The sequence below is a fragment of the Eschrichtius robustus genome, chromosome 7 (assembly GCF_028021215.1).
Source record: "Eschrichtius robustus isolate mEscRob2 chromosome 7, mEscRob2.pri, whole genome shotgun sequence".
Classification (NCBI taxonomy): domain Eukaryota; kingdom Metazoa; phylum Chordata; class Mammalia; order Artiodactyla; family Eschrichtiidae; genus Eschrichtius; species Eschrichtius robustus.
The window spans coordinates 4,999,803-5,022,962 of record NC_090830.1 but is presented as its reverse complement, the minus strand read 5'-3'; the positions used below and the strand labels follow the sequence as shown (position 1 = coordinate 5,022,962).

General features: G+C 38.2%; 1 protein-coding gene across 4 annotated transcripts in view; it reads left to right on the top strand.

The window, feature by feature from the left end:
- BICC1 (BicC family RNA binding protein 1) overlaps positions 1-23,160 on the top strand; it is a 301,081-nt gene that overhangs the window by 249,200 nt on the left and 28,721 nt on the right. For all 4 annotated transcript variants that reach the window (XM_068547506.1, XM_068547505.1, XM_068547507.1 and 1 more), the window contains 11 exons: positions 3,030-3,109; positions 4,862-5,020; positions 6,303-6,356; positions 6,802-6,996; positions 7,257-7,508; positions 9,575-9,706; positions 12,131-12,317; positions 14,158-14,319; positions 14,920-15,116; positions 15,255-15,387; positions 15,918-16,074. In XM_068547506.1, the coding sequence (XP_068403607.1) occupies positions 3,030-3,109; positions 4,862-5,020; positions 6,303-6,356; positions 6,802-6,996; positions 7,257-7,508; positions 9,575-9,706; positions 12,131-12,317; positions 14,158-14,319; positions 14,920-15,116; positions 15,255-15,387; positions 15,918-16,074 (1,708 nt within the window). The remainder of the gene's footprint in view (positions 1-3,029; positions 3,110-4,861; positions 5,021-6,302; positions 6,357-6,801; positions 6,997-7,256; positions 7,509-9,574; positions 9,707-12,130; positions 12,318-14,157; positions 14,320-14,919; positions 15,117-15,254; positions 15,388-15,917; positions 16,075-23,160) is intronic.

Sequence of the window (23,160 nt, the reverse complement as noted above, 5' to 3'; positions counted from 1 at the left end):
ACATGGACAAGCTTGAAGGGTAAACTGTAGCACTTATTGAAAGCAGAGAATAGTATTTCAGGATTTGAGATGAGTGCATTAAGTTCAACCTGGAAGAAGAGCCCACTCACATCCTGTAGATACTTTTTAAGCAAGAGCAAAGAGGGAATGAAAACTCCAATACTACAGGCTACTTCAGCAATCTAAACTGGAATTTTGTCATCTTTTGCTCTGTACTTACAAGACTTGATTATTTAAAGCACCATTTTTGAAATGAGTGCTGATTTGGGTCCCGGAGACAGTTTGATGCTGTTGGTGGCTACTGTTGTCTCTCTTTTGTGTCCATTGATAGTTTATATTTTTGGCCACTAGATGGTGCTGTTTCACTTTGAAATAAAATGTATACATATATTTTAATTGAGTCTTTTGCTTTTTATTTTGTTTATTGTTCCTTTGATGCAGAGATGGTGGAAAATCAAATTCCTTCTTAAATTGGGTCTTAGGTTTCCTGTCCCTCTACAGATGCATAGGAATTTTAATGTGATTATCCAGCCTGTAAAGTAATAGGTTTTCAGATTATCATACCACTCAATACATAGTGTTAATTTATTTTGTGAGAAAATACATTCTTTTCCTGTAGAAGCATTTTATGTTATATATACTTGGCTGATACATAAGAGATTCCAATTACACGTTTTATGTGGCTTGATCTGCTGTGTCCTATTCTTGATTTAGGAATCACTTGGGAAAACAACAAAATGCTGATTGCCGGGTCCTGCAGACCCAGGAACCTACATTTTAGTAAGTGCTACAAGCGAGTCTGATGAGCAGACATGTGGGTCTGGATTAGAGCAGCACCGAGCTCTAATCCCCCACTGCAGCAGTGAGCATTTCTAGTAGACATTAATGTCAGAGCCTACAGTAATTCAAACCAAAGTTCAAGAGAGTTGAGACCAAACTTTTGAATCTAGACAGCTCTTTATGTAAATATTGCCTCTAGGAGCCATAATGGATATAATAAGAATTATTAAAGAGAATGTTTGGTTACTTAAGTTTGCTAAAGTTGGCGAGAGTCTTGCACAGAAAAGGCAGTCCCTGTTAGGACACCTGAAGGAGCAAGCGGACACCACATCACGCAGCGGTAGCGCGAGGCTCTCCCAGCTTGCGGTGGTTGGACAGCCGTTTTGCCCTACGTTTATTTAGCCCCTCGCCTTGTAGTACCTGATACTTAAACACTTTAGAAAGTTTTAACCAGCATTAAGGTCTTTGATCTTCACAACATCCCTTTGACAGGGCGACTGTCAGAGGAGGGATTAAAGAACAGACTAAGGAAAAGCGCCTGAGCCAGAAGCAGCCCCCAGGAGACACAGTCTGGGGAGAGGGCGGGGGCCGGAGGTGAGGGCGCCGACCCCGATCAGGCCCTGCTGCTGGAAGGCCTCCCCGGGGGGCCAGACGTTCCCGAGCTCTGAGGCTCCACGCGCACTCTTGTTGACTAGGATTGCCCCATCCTATCCTAAGAACGGGGGGGCTTTAGAAAATGGTTTCCTCCCTCTTCCCATCCTTCATTCCTTTCTCTGTCTCTCTCCCTCCCTCTCTCTTTCAATCACACCTTATGAGTCATGGCCTTGATGACTGTGAGGTGGAGATGGGTAGGTTAAATCACAATATGAGGAGGATGTACGTGTAGTTGGATAAAATCTACCCCAGGTCAGTTTACTTTCTTATCCTAGTTTGTCCTGGTTTAGAAGGACTCAGGCAGAACTGCTTGCTAATTGTGAAAGGTGCTCAGCAAACACTGGCTGACTCTGTCGTTGACCTGAGTCTATGAAGTGTGCTCAGCAGAGAAGGCAGTATGTTGTGAGCAGTCAGTAAGCTTGGCGTTATTAACGATGGTGGTGATGATGATTGATGATGAATTCTCTGTTATTCAGCTTTATCACTAAAGCTAATCGCATAGAACGTTCAGCTTACCCCCCAGGATGGTCTTGGTCTCTGTCAGGCTGACCCGTGGGGTAATACAACACTCAGATTGTTGGGGAGACTTGAAAACCTGATTCAAGAGAGAACCCAAGAGGCGCGTCCCCACACAGGCGTTGGCTCTGATGTCTCCTACTCCTGGAAGATCAGAGCTTGGCCAGCTGCCTCCCGCCCTTTAAGCCTTCCTTTCTCAGTGCGGCCTGACGCCCCTGCCCCGTCCACAGCTGGTCTTCTCCATCCTTCGTCTTGTTCTCCTTTTTGTCATAATATTTACCTTCTAATATACTAGGTCATTTATTTATTTGATTGATTTTTGCCTCCCTGCACAGTGGACAAGGGTCTTTTTTTGTCACTCACATATCCCCCAGTCCCTGGAATAGTGCCTGGTACATAGTAGAGGTTCAGAAAATATTTGCTGAATGAATGAATGCTTTCCTGTGCAACATTCCCTGGCACTAACAAGCAATAGACATAGCAGATATTTAGTCAGGTAGTACTAATTCTGAATAAATATTAAATATTCCTGAATGAAGGTTAAGTTTTTTTTTTTCTATTAACCTTGACTGGTAAGAATATCTTCTAAATTATCACATGGTTTAAAGTATGAATCCAGAGTTGGAAGACACTGGATTACAATAAACAAGCCCTGAATGGTTTTTTGGGGCAAGTTACTAAACTGCTCTGTGCCTTAGTTTCCTCTGTAAACAACCTCACAAAACTGGGGTGTAGATTAAATGAGTCCATGCATTTCAAGCCTTAGAACAGGACCTGGAATGTAGCAAGAGATGAATTAATAAACTGAATTTATAGACTCTTTACTTGTTTAAAAAATAATTATATGATATTTTGCAATTAAATTTAAATAGGTTAGCCAGTGTTCAGAAGGGAAAAAAGCATCGATAAATGCACAATTTGGGTATTTTCCATATTCCTGTTTTTATTACAGTGACAACACACCTGGAATGAATCAAATATTAAATTTATTATGTAATCTCTTTTCTTATAGTGTAACAACAGTTTTGAAACAGAGCCTGGGAGTTTCATAAGAGCCCTTTGTTTTTGATTTCTTATAGATCCCCATATTAAGGTTTCTGGAAAGAAAGAAGATGTTAAGGAAGCCAAGGAAATGATCATGTCTGTCTTAGACACAAAAGTAAGTGAATGTTAAGGACACTCAGATGTCAGAACCTTGTCTCTGCAAGGGCTACTTCATGCTGTTGTGAAAGAACCATTTGGAGAAGAAAAACCAGGAGAAAGTAATGGTGGGTTTTGAAATAAGCACGTGTGATTCTACAGTGGATTAAAGTTCTGTTTAAAATTTGAATAGGTTCTCTCATGCTGGGTAATTGAATAATATTCTCTCCCCCCCCCCATATATATATATTAAAAAATATTGACCTGGATTAGTATAGGGCAAGTAATAAAGATTGCAAGAATTATCGTATTTGCCTTTATGATGTCAGTAGAAAACCAGAATAATCTTCTGTATAGCTCTGTGTGTGTGATGGCGTGAAATTTGACAATTTCTCTTGTACATTCTGTCTCTCTACAAGTATATGTAGAGAGAGACAATAGAGAAATTAAAATATGTAAAAATGTATACTCGTTTGTGAGAATTTATTTTAATAAACACGTCAAAATCACTTACTATATGCCAGGCACTTAGCTACACCCTTTACAAATATTAATTGGTTTAACCCTCATAACTATCAGCACAGAGATATTAGGGAATTTGCACAGGATTCAGTAGCTGAAAAGTGGGGAGGTGGGATTCAAATCCAGGCCGTCTGGCTCTTAACCACTATGTTTTGCCACCTGGTATTTCACTGAAATGGTTTCTGATCTCTTCCTCTTTATTTCCTTTCCCGTTCCTTTTTGTTGCTGTTTTTTTAATTTTTAAGAAATATTCACCTGATAATTATTAAATATTTTAGGATATCCAAAAAAGGATATCTTTTTTTCTCTTTTTAGAGGTTTAACTAAAAGAAGAACTAAGTTTAAAAACCAAAGTATTTAATGGATATAAGTTTAAAATTTAAGAATTCAGAAAATGTAAACCTATTGATATTTTTAACATCTTGTTGTATTTGACTTTTTAATTTTACTTTGTAGGGACTGAAGAATTTCAGTATCAGTTTTATAAATGAGAAAACATTTCATGTCAGTCTTTATAATTTTACAGCACTACATTTTCCCAAATTAAATACATGGATTCCAGTCTGACTGTAATTATTCATTATGTTTTAGAATTTTACATTTTGCTTTAATGTAGCTAACAAATCTTACACTCCATATTGATTTACTTAAGCCATTTTACTGCTAAAGATGTATACTTTGTGGTATCTTCCTCACTCTTATTTCTACTGGCAAGAATAATTTATCTACTTTGTAAAATTTGACATACAGTGATAGAGAAGTTGTGAAAATGTTTGTAAATATTTTTTTATTCTGTTTTGAATTTTATTGTTAGTTCCTGTTTTCTATCATTGTTCAACGTTTCTACTAACATATATATATTCACTCTTGTAATTGTTTTCATCTGTTTTTAGTTATTTGAATTCTGTTTCATGAATAATATCTATTAAAGGAAAAACAAGTAATTTTTTTGTAATTATACCTAATTTTACTTAAATACTACTGTCCCAAAAATTATCTTGGTAAAAAGTATATCTTTCTATTTTTTCTGACAAATTTGTCTTTAAATGAAAATTTCTTTTTTATTAGCCAAGGAGAAATAGATAGAAATTGAAAAATTTATAGATTAAGATGATCTTATTAAGAAATCTATAAGATTTTCCACTGGGTCACTTTTTGTTAATCCTATTCCTTTGGGGGAAAAGTGTTTTTTAAGAGTTGTTCCTTCCTTTTTTCATGCATCAAGAAATAATACATTATTTCCACGTAGAGCAATCGGGTCACCTTGAAGATGGATGTTTCACATACAGAACATTCTCATGTAATCGGCAAAGGTGGCAACAATATTAAGAAGGTGATGGAAGAAACAGGATGCCACATCCACTTTCCAGATTCCAACAGGAATAATCAAGCAGAAAAAAGCAACCAGGTGCTTTGTCTTTTCACGTGAACTTTTATGGGACAAATTAAAGCTTGAATTTTCTGTGTGCATAACTTTTTTGGGAGATGAGAGCAAAAGCGTAATCATGAAGTTGGCATTTAGTATGGATTGTATGTCCCTCTCCAAGGAGACTGCAGGTGCTCTTCTTTTTTGAGGAGATGAGTTGTAGATGGGCCATAAATCCTTGATCTCTAAACAGTTTGTAGAAGAGAGGGAAGGATATCATGGCAATATAAAACGAAGTCCCTATGAAAGGCTCGGAAGGCATGTGAGTTAGGAAAGGACCTGAAAGCTTGCCTAGTCCAAGCACCTATCGATAGCTGGGATTCTGTCTGCAGCATCGCACAAGTGGTCCTCCAGGCTACACCGGATCACCTTCTGAGAGGCAGTGTATGAGTGTCTGACTTCCTCATATTGACTGAATTATGGCTCTGTTTTATACACATTTTTTTCTAGTTCTTGGGTTTGGAAACAAATGGAACTCACCTGTCTACATGAAAACGCTGTCAGTGCTTGAAGAACAGATGGTGTTCTTTGTGTTATTTGGACGTTTTCTCTCCTCTAATCACAATATAGAAACTATGTTGGCCACAAAGCTGAATACAATACGGTTTTTTCTCTGTGGGGACTAATGGTGACAGTGGGACACATACATAAAGAACCAGATAGGAAGCCATGGTAAAAAGCAAGAGCAGTAATCAAAATATTTGACAGCTGATACGGCATGAGCGTGGCCCATGAGAGAGCACTGTCCTGGAGCCCCACCCGCTTGCCCTAACGCCAAGAGTAATTCTTTAGTTGATGGATCGTAGGAAAGCCCAGGAGATCCCAGGAGAGGGCTGTTGGAGCAGCAGTTTTTTGCCAACTAGCATGAAAGTAGTTCATTACTTTGAGAACTTAGTGCGGCACTATCATTGCACATTGATATCCATCTCGTATTCAGAGAGTTTTTATAAAAAGGGAGAAAGTGCAATGAACACGAGAAATTGTGAAGAGGGCAGGATGGGCTCACGGGGGCTGGGAGGTTTTAGGTAAGTCCAGGAGGTGACGTTGATCAGTTGACACACATCACCAGAGCTTGTTAAAATCCAGATTCTGATTAAGTAGCTCTGGGTTGGTGCCTGAGGTCCCTCATCTTTAACAAACTCCCAGCTAGGCGATGCTGTTTTATCCTGGACGACACTTTACGTAGTGAGGGTGTAGATAACCGGGAAAGCAGATGTGGGTTCAAGTACAATAACTCTAACTCTGTGTTTTCTTATTTTTGCAGGTATCTATAGCAGGACAACCGGCAGGAGTAGAATCGGCCCGAGTTAGAATTCGGGTAACTATTTATTACCTTCAGTTCTGTAAATCAATGTCAGCGATGTCTGCATTATAAGGCAATAAAAATACCATAATTTGTCAATTTATAACCAAGTCATATGTTCAACATGTAGGAAATAGTGACAGAAATAGTGTATGAATGTATCGGAGGTGTTTCTTAGAGACGTTCTGGATTTTATCTGGCTCGATTTCTCTGATGATTTTGAAATGATCAAAAAGGCGCCTGAGGAAAAATGCCACAGGCAGCTTAAGTTACAAACTCTCAGGTTTCACAAAAGGCTCCTTTCATTTAAAAAACTTTATATTGTCTACCCAAGCTTGTGGCTGTAATAAAAGCATTATGTTTTAAAATTCCATCTTCAGAAAAGAATGAATGAACTACACACATCTCTAAATGTACAATGACTTAACTATCTGCCCTGGGTTCTGTAATTTCATTTTAGGAGCTGCTTCCTTTGGTGCTGATGTTTGAGCTGCCGATTGCTGGAATTCTTCAACCAGTGCCCGACCCTAATTCCCCCTCTATTCAGCACATATCACAAACGTACAACATTTCAGTGTCATTTAAACAGCGGTCCCGAATGTACGGTGCTACTGTGATAGTACGAGGGTCTCAGAATAACACAAGTGCTGTGAAGGTAAGTGGTTCAGGTAATTCCGAACATTGTAGGTGTACAAATCATGCAATTTTTATTTTTTTATTTTTTTATTTTTTTGCAAATTTTATTTTTAAAGGATTTTAAAACTAATTTGTTTTCCAGAATTTTTTCTCATAGTACGTTTTGGTTCTTAGAATGTGTTGAGTTCTTCCATAGCTGTCAGAAGTGCAGTAGAATCTTTCCCTTCAACGTGGACGGTTACTGTACAGGCCTACTTCTTTCCCACCCTTTCCTCCCAGGAAGGAACTGCCATGCTATTGGAGCATCTCGCCGGGAGCTTGGCGTCCGCTATCCCCGTGAGCACGCAACTAGATATCGCAGCTCAGCATCATCTCTTTATGATGGGTCGAAATGGAAGCAACATCAAACATATTATGCAGAGAACGGGTGCTCAGATCCACTTTCCCGATCCCAGTAATCCACAAAAGAAATCCACCGTCTACCTCCAGGGCACCATTGAGTCTGTCTGTCTTGCAAGGCAATATCTCATGGTAGGTTTACTGAAGTTAATGGTACGATTTTTTTTTTTTTTTTTACCTCTTTGGGTACAGTGTTTGTTGCTGCCCATAATGTACCAATGTGGTATTTATGGAAGCACTTTGAAATCCTGGTCAAATAAGCAACTTACTTGGTAAAAGGAAATAAAAGAATAAGGTACATGGTGCCTCACAGACTTAATTTCATTAGATAGGTGAGTAATTTCCTTTTAGTATTTTTTTTAACTTACACTTAGCAACAGAAGAGGTGACATTGAAATAACTGGCTGTATTTTGTGGAAGGTGGTTATTTTTATCTGACGTGTAGTATTAGTTTGCGTTTGCCAAAAAAGTCTTCTGTTTAAACAGAAAAGTTAAAAATTAACACATTGAGAATTTTACCCTCAAAGATGTAAATTTTGGTAGCATGAAACATTTGAACATTTCATAAATCTCTGATACAATTTTAAAAATGCTGTTTAAGCCATGAATTTGAGTGTCATGCATTGAAGAAAAATAACAGTTATATAATTTACTACTGCTTCCAGTTTATAATTTTCAATATTTCTATCCTTCCTATACTCATTTAAAAACCCAGTGTGTAGGTTGATGTATAGTAACAAAATAGACTGACATACTGTGGACTCACAAGTATTCTTATTAAAAACACCATCATATTCTCCTGTTCGGGCTAGACCTTTAGTGACATTTGAATCCATAAGCTTCAGGTGTGACATTTGCTATTATTAACTTGTAGAATCTGTTCTAGAGAAACTTTCAGAAGATCCAGATTTGTATTGTTGATTCCATTCCTCTGACAGAGGAGAACTTGTTATAATCATTAAGGATTATGATATATAATTTTAAGAAATTAATTTTCTTAAAAGCCAGGCTTACTTAGGCTACTTTTAATATACGGCTACTTAGCATATTTGTATTCAAAGATTATTATGATTACTCTTCATATTTTCTTTTTTGTGCTTTTCAAGTTCTTTAGATATTATTTTGAGTTAGTAAACTTTTCAAGCGATCAGCACAGTTATGAATTCATATTCATACTTTGATCACACCTGCCAAAAATACAGGTGTGCAGTGAGACATATTATTATTATTAAACAATACTGAAAGACGTGACGGAGAGATAAATTAAATGGCTTTAACTTACATTTTAAATACCATCACCATTTTTTTATAGCAGTGTCCTTACAAACATCACTTATCCAGAAGATAAATGGAACATGGTGATTTCATTTTAATGCTAGTATGTTTGATGGTAACTTCTTCTGATACTTATATACAAATCCATCAATCTGTACCTCGTAAAAATGTATGGGATATGGTTCCTATACTAAGTAGATTAGGGGCCAGGAAGACAGCATCAGAGAAAAAAAGTGCTAAACTCTGCCATGCTAAAGAGTGAGATAGTGAAAAGAAGGGGTGATAGTAGCATTTTACTCCAGGAAGGAGGTAAGGTTTGAGCTGTGTCAGAAGAGACGTAGGAATTGGGTTGGCAAAGAAGCCTTTTGATGAGTTAAGAGACCAATGTCAGAACCTGTTTAAAAGATATTCAAGAGGCTGGTCTAGCCTGGAGGAAGGGGCAGACGTGTACACATAAACCTGTGATTGCACCAGCAAAGCCGAGCTGAAATGTGGAGATTTTTAAAGGCTGATACATGTTTAGAGTTCATTCAGGAGACAATAAAAAGCCTCCACTGTAGGTCTTTGAGCCAGGGCACAAGATTAGTATCCTTGATGTGGTTGAGAATGTAGTTTCTGGCGTCACTAACAAAACTAAAGTCAGAGAATGGGGGAATTTTCCAAGGTGGAGAGTAGATAAAGAATTCAGGGCCAAAAACAAACATAAGACACGTTTTTGTCATCCAACAAATAGTTTCTACCCCTCAACATTATTTACACACCAGCCTTCTAAGCTGTGTGAAGGTATATAATTTAGCTTTAATACTTTGGTTTTTACTCTTTAAATCTATAAAAGATTGTATTATCTGTAGGCATGTTAAATTATTGGATGTTTAAATGAGTAACTTTTTACCTCTCACCCTTTCCACTGTGACATTTCCTAGGGTTGTCTTCCTCTTGTGCTAATGTTTGACATGAAGGAAGAAATGGAAGTTGATCCACAGTTCATTGCTCAGCTGATGGAGCAGCTCGACGTCTTCGTCAGCATTAAACCGAAGCCAAAACAGCCGAGCAAGGTTGGTTCAGAGTCTGGGCCCGAAGAGAGCCGTGTATCACCTCACGTTCTGTCTAGTGTTGTTTTCGTATAAATGTGTATTTGCATATACATGGAACTAAATATTCTGTATAATATACATCGTTTTGTATTATATTTAGTTATTTTATATAAATGTAAATTTGTAACAGCATTCGTTATTGATCTTTTTTTTAATATATGTGTTGGTTTTTGGAGTCCATTTGTGACCATTATTTTAATTACCTATATGGGAAGGAAAGAGAAAACATTTTCTTATCAATTTGCAATCTGGTAACTTTAAACGTTACTAACTTGCCGAAGAGTTGGTAAGGCTAAACGTTGTGTTATGTGCCTATGTGTATGTGTACATATCCAAGGCAATTAAAAAAATACTTAGTTTACTTACTAATTGTGAGCCACTGTGCTAGCCCTGGTGACTTAAAGAATAGGCGCCATCGTCTGTCATATATACTTTAAATAATGAAGTATCCCCAGTTCAGCCTTCTTGGAACTTCTCCTCTAAGATGCTGCAAAGTTTAATGCGATAATTCTGGCGTTCTTAAGTGCTAGTGAGAGTGTGAGGAAAGAGGTGTGTTCCTACATTAAAGCATGTAAGTTGACACAGACACTTTGAAAAGCAACTTGTGATCATCTGCTCACACTGATAACACGGATACCCTACCCTCAGCGATGCTACTTCTACTTATACATGCCGAAGAAACCTTTGTATCAGAAGCCAAAGGACAAGAATGGTGTTGAATAAAAAAAGCAAGTTGTGGGCTTCCCTGGTGGTGCAGGGGTTAAGAATCCGCCTGCCAGTGCAGGGGACACGGGTTCGAGCCCTGGTCCGGGAAGATCCCACATGCCGTGGAGCAACTAAGCCCGTGCGCCACAACTACTGAGCCTGCGCTCTATAGCCCACGAGCCACAACTACTGAGCCCGTGTGCCACAACTACTGAAGCCCAGGCGCCTAGAGCCCGTGCTCCGCAACAAGAGAAGCCACCGCCACGAGAAGCCCACGCACCACAATAAAAAGTAGCCCCCGCTCGCTGCAACTAGAGAAAGCCCGCGCGCAGCCACAAAGACCCAACGCAGCCAAAAATTTAAAAAAAAAAAAAAAAAAAAATTAGCAAGTTGCATAATAACATGTACTAAATGATAACATTTATGTATATTTTTAATTATAGTAGGTAAAACACCAAACAGTTGTGCCTTCCATTTTTAAAATTTCTAAACTGAATTTTATCATATATGCATTTATGCATATGATATATGTATAACATGTATTACTGTATACAATTTTGTCTCTATGTAAATAATGTGGTATTTAGTGTCCAACATAAGAAAAAGAATCATGCCTTCTTCAAAAGAAAACTTTAAAGGAAAAGATAGGATTGATTCTAAATGAACTTGATATATTGAGCTTAAAGTTAGAGAATAGAACATTAATTTTATGTATTGTGAAGCTTTGTACTTTACTAATTTGAGTTGACTAGAGTCACTGTACGTACCAGAACGAAAAGATACAGTCAGAAAAGACTTTGCATGTAAAGATGGACAGGCACAGGAAGGTTTCTGGAGTTCAGCAAGAAGTGAGCAGAGGTCAGGGGAAAAGAGATTTTAAGTGAGAACTCTGAAACCTTGCGGCATCCCAGGGCCGTTGAATTATGCCTCACAGGCCCCGAGGCTGACTGTTGCTTTAACTGCTGTCTCAGCCACACGTTTTCTGTATTGTCCACTGGAGGCTTTCCCCCTTGGGTTCACATTTCCAATTTTCTAGATGAGTCCATTGAAGAAAAAAAGAAGATGTATGGTTTGGAAATTTATTTTACTATAAGCTTTGCCACAGATATGTCATCAATGAGGAAGAGTGGTACCTCAAGGTCCATTAGTTAACTAGTAGACTGTAAATGTCAAATGTAAGTGACTATTATTATGCAGTCTGTATACGGTGACATGTTTGATTTGTTTTGTAAAGATGAGATAAAGGGGGGAAAGCTTTAATGTAAAGACAAGAGGATATAAACGAGAATGGGCTGTAGAGACAGAAGGACCCAAGTTCCAATCCTCTAGCTGCTCCTCCACAGCTGGGCCGTGACCTTGGGTAAGGCCCTTGTCCTCACTGAACATGAACAATAATTCCACCCCATGAGGTTTTGCAGGAATTAGAATGTATGTGCAGCTTCCATCACAGTGCCTGGGACACAGGACACACCCAATAAATGGTAACTAACATTTTATGGTTTTACCAAAAGGAGTAAACTTAGGAAATACGTGGTTAGAATTTGCAGTTGATTTTAAAGCATCATTCATCCGTTCCCTGAGTGGAATTCTTATTACCATATTCATTTCTCACCCCCCTCCCCAATTCATTGTCGACTACTTGCATGTCACTTTTTTCTTTCCCATTATGTGTTTTCATAGTCTGTGATTGTGAAAAGTGTTGAGCGAAATGCGTTAAATATGTATGAAGCAAGGAAATGTCTCCTCGGACTTGAAAGCAGTGGGGTTACCATAGCAACCAGTCCATCCCCAGCATCGTGCCCTGCCGGCCTGGCATGTCCCAGCCTGGATATCTTAGCTTCCGCAGGCCTCGGACTCACTGGACTAGGTATAAAATTTATTATTATAGCCCTTCTCAGCCACTGGGGGATTGCTTATCCAGTTTCCTTTCTTTCTACTGTTTGGGGCTACATTTTAAAGGCTGTTTTTTTCCTCTTCAGGCACTACGATCAGGTGAAAAGCAACAAAACTCGAATCAATCCATTTTGATTTTTTTGTTAGACTCTATGGATTTCTGTTTCCCACATTCTTTTTATTTTGGCATAAATAATCAAGGTCTGGCTGTTGTATTTTTGGTGGCTGTGTTTGTTCTTCTAAATTAAGAATGCCATTGAGAGTGAAGTGAGCCGGCTGACTGTAATTGATGTGTTTGCTCTCTCTTGCATTTGCAATATTACCATTAGTCCCTAGAGATAAAGATTATCCAGTTTGCTTTTCAAAAAGTAATTGCAGACCTGCATGACGGGTGGGGAGGGGGGAGGTGAAAGGAAGCAGAACCCTCAGTCCCAGTGGTTAGGCCTGCCTTGCCCAAACACAAAGGAGATCTGGCCTGCGGCCACCACGGGAAACAAACCGACCTGCATTTATGTCTCAGGTGAAGAAGAGAAAGATGAAAGAACAACATCATCGTGGTGCTTTAGTTCTTTAAGAAAGCAGGGTGAGCCACTTAGTAGGCATGGTGTGATATGTATTGCCTCATTTACAGATTCCCATCTTGTAGGATGAAGTTCATTGCTATATTACAGTTATTCTAGGTTCATTACTTTTTTGCACATTTTTCAGTAGCTATTATATAAAAAGCTAATGCAATAACCCTCGCAGATCATTCTACCAAGTTCAGTGTTGAGACAGAAAAAGATACTCTCAGCAGTCTTTAAAATTTTTAATAGCTTTTCTTGCTTTTTAAAAATGTAATATGGTTATAATATGATTAAGATTCCAAGTATCCCTGCCCAGACACCATTACAAGTAAAGACAGATTTTCCCCCTTGGCCCCTAATCTCCCAAAGTTGTCCCTTCCACTGGAGATTCTGAACAGAGTTGTAATAACACAGCAATGCATGTGAGTCAGGAAATGCCAATCAGGCAACTTAGCAGGAACTGAGTTCTTCCTGTACTAGAGAGAAAAAAAGTGAGCAAAGATCAGAGTGATTTAATTTTAAAATGTTTTCATGGCTATCTCTAGCCTCTAATACTTAATGCTTTAAGTATTCCTGGGAACTTATTTATACAAACTCACATTTCACTTTAGAACATATTTGAAATGCCCGAAGGGAAATTTCGTTACTAAATCAAACGTTAAATCCTTAAAACAAGCAAAAAGCCGAAAAACAATTCTTTTTTCTGAGAAAAGTCTTCATACGCATTGAGATGGACCCAAAGACGTCATGTATGGACAGTCATACGTGGTATGAAAACTGTTCCAGGTGGGCCAGCCTCTGCAAATGGACCAAAGGGAGATATTCTGTTGCAGGAAAACGTCCCCCAAGTCACTGCTAATTGTAAGTGGTTTAAAAAGAGTTAGTTTGGAAGCAGATGACAAGTGAATTATGCAGAGAAATACAAAATGGGTCTCCACGTGAGCACAATTTTGTTCATCCTGGCTAGCTGAAGTGATTATGAAGCAAGTGACTGGTGTCCGGGCCCCTGACTGCTGTCCTGGTCTGGGCACATCTGTCTTCCATTTCTGTTTGTGGGCGAGTGGGGTCCTGTGTTGGAGTTGTATCATGCAATATTTCATGTGAATATTTGAAAAAAGGTAATCTGTCACTCTTATATTTGGAACATATCAGATTATATGAATGTGCATTCCAAATGGCAATATTGAGGCCATCTGTATTTCTAAATCTTGAGTTTATATGTATTGACTTTACATTCATTCATTACAGGTCTTTTGGGACCCACTGCCTTATCTCTCAGTACTTCGACAACCCCGAACTCACTTTTGAATGCTCTCAATAGCTCAGTCAGTCCTTTGCAAAGTCCGAGTTCTGGTACCCCTAGCCCCACATTGTGGGCACCTCCACTCGCTAGTACTTCAAGTGCCACAGGTCAGTATTATTTAAGTACAATCAAAGGTGTGTATTCTTAGGAATTAATCAGTTTTTTAGTAAAATTTACTAGTGGTTCTGTTTCCGTAGGGAAGAACTATGGTTCAAAGAATACTGCAGCCAAACAAGTTCTCCAGAGTGTAAATCAACTAAAATGAAGCATAATAGAGCAGGGAGATTTTCATAAAAGTAATATGTAATCTTCAAACGTGACAAGCAGATCAGGAAAAAGAGCATGGTGTGCAGGGAGCAGTGGCAAAAGCACGCGAGGGTCACTGACCTGGTAATTAGGAAATGCACGTTCTAGTTTGACAAGTTTGCTTGGTAGTCATACGCACATGCTAAATCTAGCTAGTTTCCTCATTTGTACAGTGAAGAGCTTGGACTGAATACTCTCTAAAATGTTGTTCCATTTTAATACATCTTCTATGTTTTTACAGTAATGTGTTAAACCTGTTAACAGAGAGGTATCAAAATTGAATTCTCAGTTTGCAGCAACAAAAATAACTTTTTTTGTTGTTACTGAAAATAATAAAATAATGCTTCTTGATTCTGAGTTTATTCCTGTCTAATGTCTGTCTTCATGAAATGCTGTTGTAGGTTTTTCTGCTATACCACACCTTATGATTCCATCTACTGCCCAAGCCACATTAACCAATATTTTGTTGTCTGGAGTGCCCACCTATGGGCACACAGCTCCATCTCCCCCTCCTGGCTTGACTCCTGTTGATGTCCATATCAACAGTATGCAGACAGAAAGCAAAAAAATCTCTGCTTCATTAAATGGACACACACAGGTAATGCCCTTCAGCAAGAATCATGTGACCTATGCTGTTTGTAAGAGATAAGCCACTGGTAACGCGTTTAAGCTTTCACCTGAGGTGAATGTTAGAACTGTGACCATATCTCTGTGTTGTTTTCTATTATTATTTCAGTCTCCGGATATAAAATATGGTGCAATATCCACTTCATCACTTGGAGAAAAAGTGCTGAGTGCGAATCATGGTGATCCATCGAGACAAACAACTGCATCTGAGCAGGCATCTACCAAATCAAACCCTGCAGAAGGTATCTTTCCTTCTGAACTTCAGCCTGCTCCGTTGATTGGATAAAGGGGATTGTAGAAAGTCTGTGGAGTGATTTTGAGTGGGTTTTTCTAACTGGTTATGATTCACCCTGCCTCAAGACTGCAGGAAGACAGTATCTTGAATGAAATTCCAAAGAACATGGTGAAAGAGCACTTTGCCATAGAAAGAACCACTTTCCCATTACATTGGACCTTCCTAAATTGAAGTGACTGTAATTGTGCAGCAGGAAAGCATTAACTTACTAAGTGTGTGTGTGTGTGCAATTTTTTCCCAAGTAGAGTATTTCTTTTTATAACACCTTCATCCTTAACAATCTTTAAAAAAACATGAGGGTCTTCAAATTTCATCTTGAGTTTTTGAGGTAGCCTGAATTTAAGGCATCTTCTCTGTAGCTGAAAGCTGTTATGCTTTTGTCTCCATAGAATTGGATTCTGATTTGTTTCCATTGCAGGTGATTGTTGATAGTAAGGTGATGTCTGGATTTTTGCTTTTTCCTCTCCCCTTCTGCAGGTTGTAATGATGCTTTTGTTGAAGTAGGCATGCCCCGAAGTCCTTCTCATTCTGGAAATGCTGGTGACTTGAAACAGATGATGGGTCCCTCCAAAGTTTCCTGTGCCAAGAGGCAGACAGTAGAACTATTGCAAGGCACGAAAAACTCACACTTACAGTATGTATTTTAATTTTAAAATCCCTTGATCCTTTGAAAGAAAGTGTATAACAGGCTGGATTTGTGTTAAACTCAATAGTTAGCGTTCTTTGGTTCAAGTGCATTTGACATTATCCGTGGGTTTTTTCATTTCTCTTTATGATTACCTTCTCTTTTTACTTTTAAAAATTTTATTAAGAATAGTATCTGATAACTTTCACCCTTGTTATAAAACAAAATTCAACTAAGTAAATTTAAAGATCGAATTGACTTTATTCAACAGTTCATGAATTGGCAGCTTCCCATTTAGCAAATGGAAAGGAGCTCCAAAGAGCTGCAGAAAGAAGAGGTTTTTAAAGGCAGAAAGGGTGCAGGACAAGGACGTCATAAAGAAAGGATTATTTCAGGCAAGGTCACCTTCCTTTGGGAGAAGGCAGGGGTCTATCAGGTGGGCTACCTCACTAGTGTTGGCTAGGAAATTCCAGACAGGACTGGTTAAGATTGCATTCCTAGGAGAGGCTGAAACTACAGTTAGGTTAGGTATCAGGTCTTGGTTTGCTGATATGGGGCTTAGCACAAGTGACTCCATTTTGGGCCTGTTGTCCCTTTGTTTCACAATTCTTTCCTTTTGATCAGACTTTCAGCCCAAGTGAGAGATGTGATCAAAATTTAAGGCATTAGCCCCACTCTCAGCTACCTCTCTGTAGCTTAGTTCTTATAGCTTTTACTGATCCTCTGTGTGGTGTTCACAGGTCGTGATTCTTTTTTTTGCTATTGAATCTCTGTGGTATTCACAGGTCATGACTTCAGGCTCACAATTGTTTTAGTCAGTCATTTTCTTCATCTCTTTTCTGGCATTCCAGTTATAGGGAGGTCATTTGCTCAGTGGTTAGTGGCTGCAAAAATACATTTAAAGCTTTTGAGAGAATACAATGCACCAGGGAGACCACTATGACTGTTATAAGTAGAATAATTTCCAGTGTTTGGAGGGCAGTTCGGAGCCATAGTCCTCCAGACCCAAACCAATCAAAATCAAATAAGTCAAAGAAAGACCCTGCTGAAGGAGTCATTTTTTTTAAGCCAAGTGGCTTGCTCAGTGATCTTAGTTAACCGAGTTTCCACTTGTCCAGAATGTTAATCCAGGTTCAGCATGTAGTGGTGGCCACAGCACAGACACTCCCTTGTTCAGCTAAAAGATAATCAAAGGCTATTCTGTTATCAAGAACAACTTTGGCCAGAGAATCTAAGGAATTTTGTTGGGCAGCTACTGTCTTGGTAGATTTTGTAGTATTTTCAAGAGTTAAGGAGAGATTCCTGATTATAGTTTCATTTACATTTACTCTTAACCCTGGGAGTAGGGCCCTGCTATGGAATGTGAATCCTGAGCCATGAAAGCCTCCTGGACTTTTCTAACTCTGCAATATAAATTCAGGGGAGTTGTCCAATGAAGTGTCTCAGTTTGTTTGTAAATAGTTAGGGGCACAGTTAGATAACTCAAGAGGCATTGCCCTGCTATGCGCCAGCCATCTAGGCATCCATACGCCCGAGGAGAATGATCACCACCACAGACAAAGATAAATACTGTTGGGGCACAGACCACTTCCACTAAAGTGGTGCTGTTCATGGATTCATTTGCAGGGATTGTTGCATTTGCCCATTCAAGCCATGAGTCATTTAAGTTTTCAGTGCATTTGGGAAGTAAATCTCCTAACCTGAAATAAAAAGTTCTGAATTACAGAGGTTACCTCCCTTAGCAATGGCCTGAGAGATTCAGATGACTGCATTATCTTTCTGGATCAATGCCAGACAGAGTAAAGGAAAGAAAAAGAGAAGAAAAAGGTTTCATATTTAGTTAAAGTATGAAGTCTTGATCTGGGGTCTCAGGAGGAAGCAGTCTACCTCAGTGTCAGCTACTTCTCCAACTAGTCAGTTTGATTTTGAGGTCTCCAGCTGGTGTACAGGACCAGATGTCAGGTGGAGACTTCTTCAGCTGTGAGATGTGTACCTAAGTCTCTCAAGTTTGGCTGCCATCTAAGTAGTGAAGAGGATCTGATATAGTCCCTTCCAAGGAGACTCAAGGACCATCTTTGTTCTTAGTGATTCCAAATCAGAAGGGTGGGAGAAAATTGGAAACATAAGTTTGGAGAATTGTGGCTAGTTATTTGAAGGGAACTAGAAGAATTCAGGATCCAGTCCAGTTTGCAGGAATATAACAAAACCTCAAAGAAAATTAATAGCACTAGAATCTAATATCTACAAAAGTACAAACATTTTTCTCTCTACAGTTACTTCCATTTTTTAAAAACAAAAGATAATTGCAGTTAAACTAATTTGTTTGCTTTAAAATTGGCCTGATTATTTACATAAGTGCAGCAAGAATAGTGATTATGTTGTATGAGTTCCTTTTAAAACTGCTTTGCAGGAACTTTTCATAAGGAATCTCAGATTGAACTCTTAAAAGCCTCTGAGGCCAGAAAGCCAAGCCAAGAACTCGCCATCAGATTTTACCTGCAATACCTATAGTTTGGGTGAATTCCTCTCTTCATAAGGTCCCAAAAATAACCTGAGGTTCCTGGGCCTGCCAGGAAATGACCTTCCTTACTCACTGGGTAAGGCTGCCAGGAACCCTGTAAGCAGAGTACGAGGCCAAATTTTTTCAAGGGCCTTTATTGGCTTTATTAAGTTAACCTGAGTTCCTTAAAGCTGTCAGATCATATCTGAGTCTGTGTACATCTCTCTCAAATATGACATTTCAGTCAGAGCTTTGGTAATACAGCCAATGTTTCCAGTGTATTCTGTTACAAGGAGAACAGATTTTTATTGACCTTTGCAAATAACTAACTGTATTGCTGTGCAAAGAATACAGAAGAGTTTCCAAATTCTGGAGGGATCAGGTAGGGAGAAAAGTAAATGTTTCGTCTTTGTTTACAAAGGTATACTTTACCAAATTGCCGTAAGTCATTGATAACTTAGGAAAAAAGGTTTCCTTAAACCTGGAAAAACAAAACATTAAGGAACTAGCAATTTTTCAAACAAAAAAAATCATTAAAAAATTATAATCATCCTCCTCCTCAGTTCATTTAGTCCCATGTACAGTAATTGATATTTGTTCTGCTTGAATCCAGTTCAGTTTTATGACCTTTACGTTATCAGAAACATGCACTTGTTAAAATCCTTTCCATGAATCTCCTTGAAGATGAAGCACTTCTGTAAGAACACTTCTGCAGAAGCATCTAAGACAATAAGTCTCTGTAAATGACAAAGACTTAAAAATGCCCATTGTTCAAGATCTGATGAGATTTCATGTGATAAAGAAATGTAGTTATTTCTGTGATATACACCAGTTTACGTTAATATTAATTATGACTGATAATATTATACCTGGACATATCACATCTCTAGGAATTTCACACAGCTCTGGAACACTTATATACCTATACAAATACAAAATAGAGAGGGCTTAGTATTACTTTTATTTGACAATACTTCCCATGTAATTTAACACATCAAAGAAGCCTAATTAGTTTAAGATCTCTCCTTTTATAAGGAGAGGGAACAAATCTTTTGAGATGTGTCCCAGGAGCCCTCTGGAAAATCTCAGAGTTAGTTTGAGGTCAGAAAGATTTCATTTGGGATTTGATTTGGGGGAATTTTGTCAAAAATATCAAAAGGTTTAAAAACATTTGGTCAGATAGGATCATAGGTCACTGTGAAACAACATTTAGTTATCCATTTAACCAAAGTGACAATTGAAGACTACACAGGCAAATATAGAAAGGTAAATCGTTGTTACAGGAAATTATTTTGGTAAAGCACAAAATACTTGCTTTCTAGGCAGATTACTTAAAGGTAAAGAACAACCATTTACAATCTCTTATTAAGAGCAGACCAGTAATTCAAAATCACTTGTTCTTTTAACAGAGAGAAAATCAATTCTGATTTTGCACTGATGTACTTTTGATATTAAAACTCATTGTTTTCCACTTAAATAAATTCATTCTAATTTCAGCCTGCTTGACCACACATAAAATTCCTTTCCCAAGATTCCTTTCCCACAAACCTTATACAGTTTGGTCTTATGTTTTCTTCTTTCCCATTCTGAAGTAACCAGTCTCACTTCAGGACAAAATTAGTTTCTTTTTCATCAACAAAAATTCCTCTCCATTCCTCATACCTTCTTTTACTGAAAACACACATCCTACTTTCCTTGCATATGGAAATGTTTCCTTATTATTTCTAGTAACTTTAATTATATATATACATATATATATATACACATATATATACTCTAAACATATTTATATAATATATATTTAATTTTTAACCCTAAACAACCTTTTTAGTGAAAAGAAGTAAACAATTGTGTGGCTTGACAAATTAATATTTTGTATAATGTCTAGAAACATATGCTTTTCCATAGTAAATTTCTCAGTGTGGCACAAAACACGTTTATTAATGTATCCAAATATCTTTAGTTTCTCTGTAAAAAAATAAAAAGGCCAAAAGTGGTAAACCTGTGTTCAGTAATTAATGTTTTAGTATTTTATCTTATTTGGAAATGATCTGGATATTCAATGACTATCCATCATTTACTTTAACTTAGCAAAACTTCAAGGTTTTAGGTTACCAAAAAGATTTTAGAGAAACTGTTTTAAAAGTTTACTGAAAAACTTTTATCCCATTTACATCTGTAGTAATCCCCTTTTTTCTGTGGGGGATATGTTCCAAGACTCGCAGTGGATGCCTGAAACCATGGATAGTCCTGAATTCCTATGTATACTATGGTTTTTCCTATACATATATACCTATGATAAAATGTAATTAGAGATTAACAACAATAACTAATGAACAATTATAACAATATATTATAATAAAAGTTATGTGAATGTGGTATCTCTCTCTCACTTTCTCTCTCTCTCTCTAAATATCTTATTGTACTGTACTCACCCTTCCTCTTCTTGTGATGATGTGAGATGATTAAAATGCCTATGTGATGAACTGAAGTGAGCTGAGTGATGTAGGCATTGTGATGTAGTGGTAGGCTACTACTGACCTTCTGATGATATATCAGAAGGAGGATCTGATCCTGGATTGTTGAGCTAGGATGATGTTGATGGTTGGGGAATTCCACGATGGGGTGGAGTGGGGTGGCAAGAAATTTCATCGCACTACTCAGAACAGCAAACAATTTAAAACTTATGACTTATTTATTTCTGGCACTTTTCATTTAATATTTTCAGACTGAGGTTGACTGTGGGTAACTGAAACCATGGAAAGTGAAACCACAGATAAAGGGGGACTACTGGATTCAATTTACTTAATTTATATAAGCACTTAATCTTTTAAAGCCACTTAAATAGAGCTCTTTTACAAATGAATTTTGGCAATACCATCCGGAGGTGGAAAATTCAATACATCTGCAAAACATACATATAGACACACATAAATTGACAGTCATAAACAGAGACCTTTTGGGTTCCATTTTTAAATTACTGCTGTGAATCAGGTACAATAATACAAAATTTCACTAGTTATTAAAAAAAAGTTGGATTTAAGTTGTTTTCTGGTAGATGGAATAAGTTAAGTTTACCTGCTTAGATGGCTGAAGCTTTTTACTGTATTTGTGGGGAAGACACTTAAAGATTCTTTGTCCACCTAAGTTTCAAATGACCTTTCCCCTTTTGTTCATCTTCTGATAAGAATTACCTTCCTGAAGTTTGTAGAACATTTACATCTCAAAGGTACAGGGAAAGAATGCAAGTTCCTCCAAGGACTTTGGTTTCATCCTATAAGGCCAGAATTTCTACAATACTTACAAGCCTTCTGAATAGGGGAGGTTTTAGGATTGGTAAAAGGAATAGGTGGACTTTGAACTGCCTCTACAGCTAGTTTCTAGTTTTGCAAAGATTTGTAAGATAAAGACAGTTGCTCTCAATTCCTCAAAGAATTGAGTTGCAGCCTAAATGACATTATAGTTTGAGCCACCCATCCAACTACATTATCCTTAATTTGCTTTTTTTTTTTTTTTAAATATCAGGGAGAAGATTTCTAACTAAGGTGGGAATCACAAGATTTCTGTGTTCTGGATTTAGAGCTGTTTGCCTTTGGAATGTTTTAGTAAATCCTGTCACAGAGGCTTTAGAGGGTTTTTCTTCCCCTCTGAGTGCATAGTTTAATTTTAGTTTAAGGGAGGAGACGTAAAAAAAATTCCCATCAGCCTCTGAATATCAGCTTCCAATTTTTGACCAACTGTTGACTGCAGAGCTACTTAAAAAAAAATCTTTTAACTATCTTGTCAGTTTTCAGTGTGGACAAGCGGTAAATATTTCTGGCAGTATTGAACAACCCCTTAGACTTAAGAGGTATTCCAGAAGAGGGTGCAAAAAATATTTTCCTCTCTTTATTGGGTACTACAGACAGAGACCCAGGAGAGCTGACTCTGGTAAGAATTTTCTCCCTTCGCGGGCTTCTGCCAGTTTTCCCAGGATCCCACCTACAGGCTCCAAGTGAGGTTTAAAATAGAGGGTGTAGCTCTAGTATCTACCAGAATTTGGCAAGGTTTTTCATGAATTTTAATTTTGTTTCCCTTAGCTGTTTAAGGGAATAATGTAGCAGTTTATAAGAAAATCCCTCAGAATCTCATCAATTCTGGGAGGGGCTCATTCAGGGGCCCTCCTTTGAGGGTAGATATGAGGGTGTCTATTGATGCTGAAAACTCAGCCTCTGTGCACCACTGCTGAAGCGAATCTTGGAGACAGAATTTGGGGTGAAGTAGAAGAGAACAGCTTTATTGCTTTGCCAGGCAAAGGGGGGCCACAGCGGGCTTGTGCCCTGAAAAACTGTGTGTCCTAACCTGGGAGGATTTGGTGAGGAGTTTTATAGCAGTGGTTCAAGGGTGGGGTTGCTGATAAGGAGCAGGGTGTGTGCAGGGCCTGCACTCCTTTAATCTGGCCTCAGGTGGTCTCCTGATGAGCTTCTCTGGTTCTCAAGGCTGTCAAACCGTGAGCCTCTCTCTGGAATGAGGATTGCTTCATCAGGTAGTTCGTCTTCCAGTTGTTGGGGTCTTTAGTTCCGTAGAAGAGCTCAAAGATGTTGTTATGTGTATCC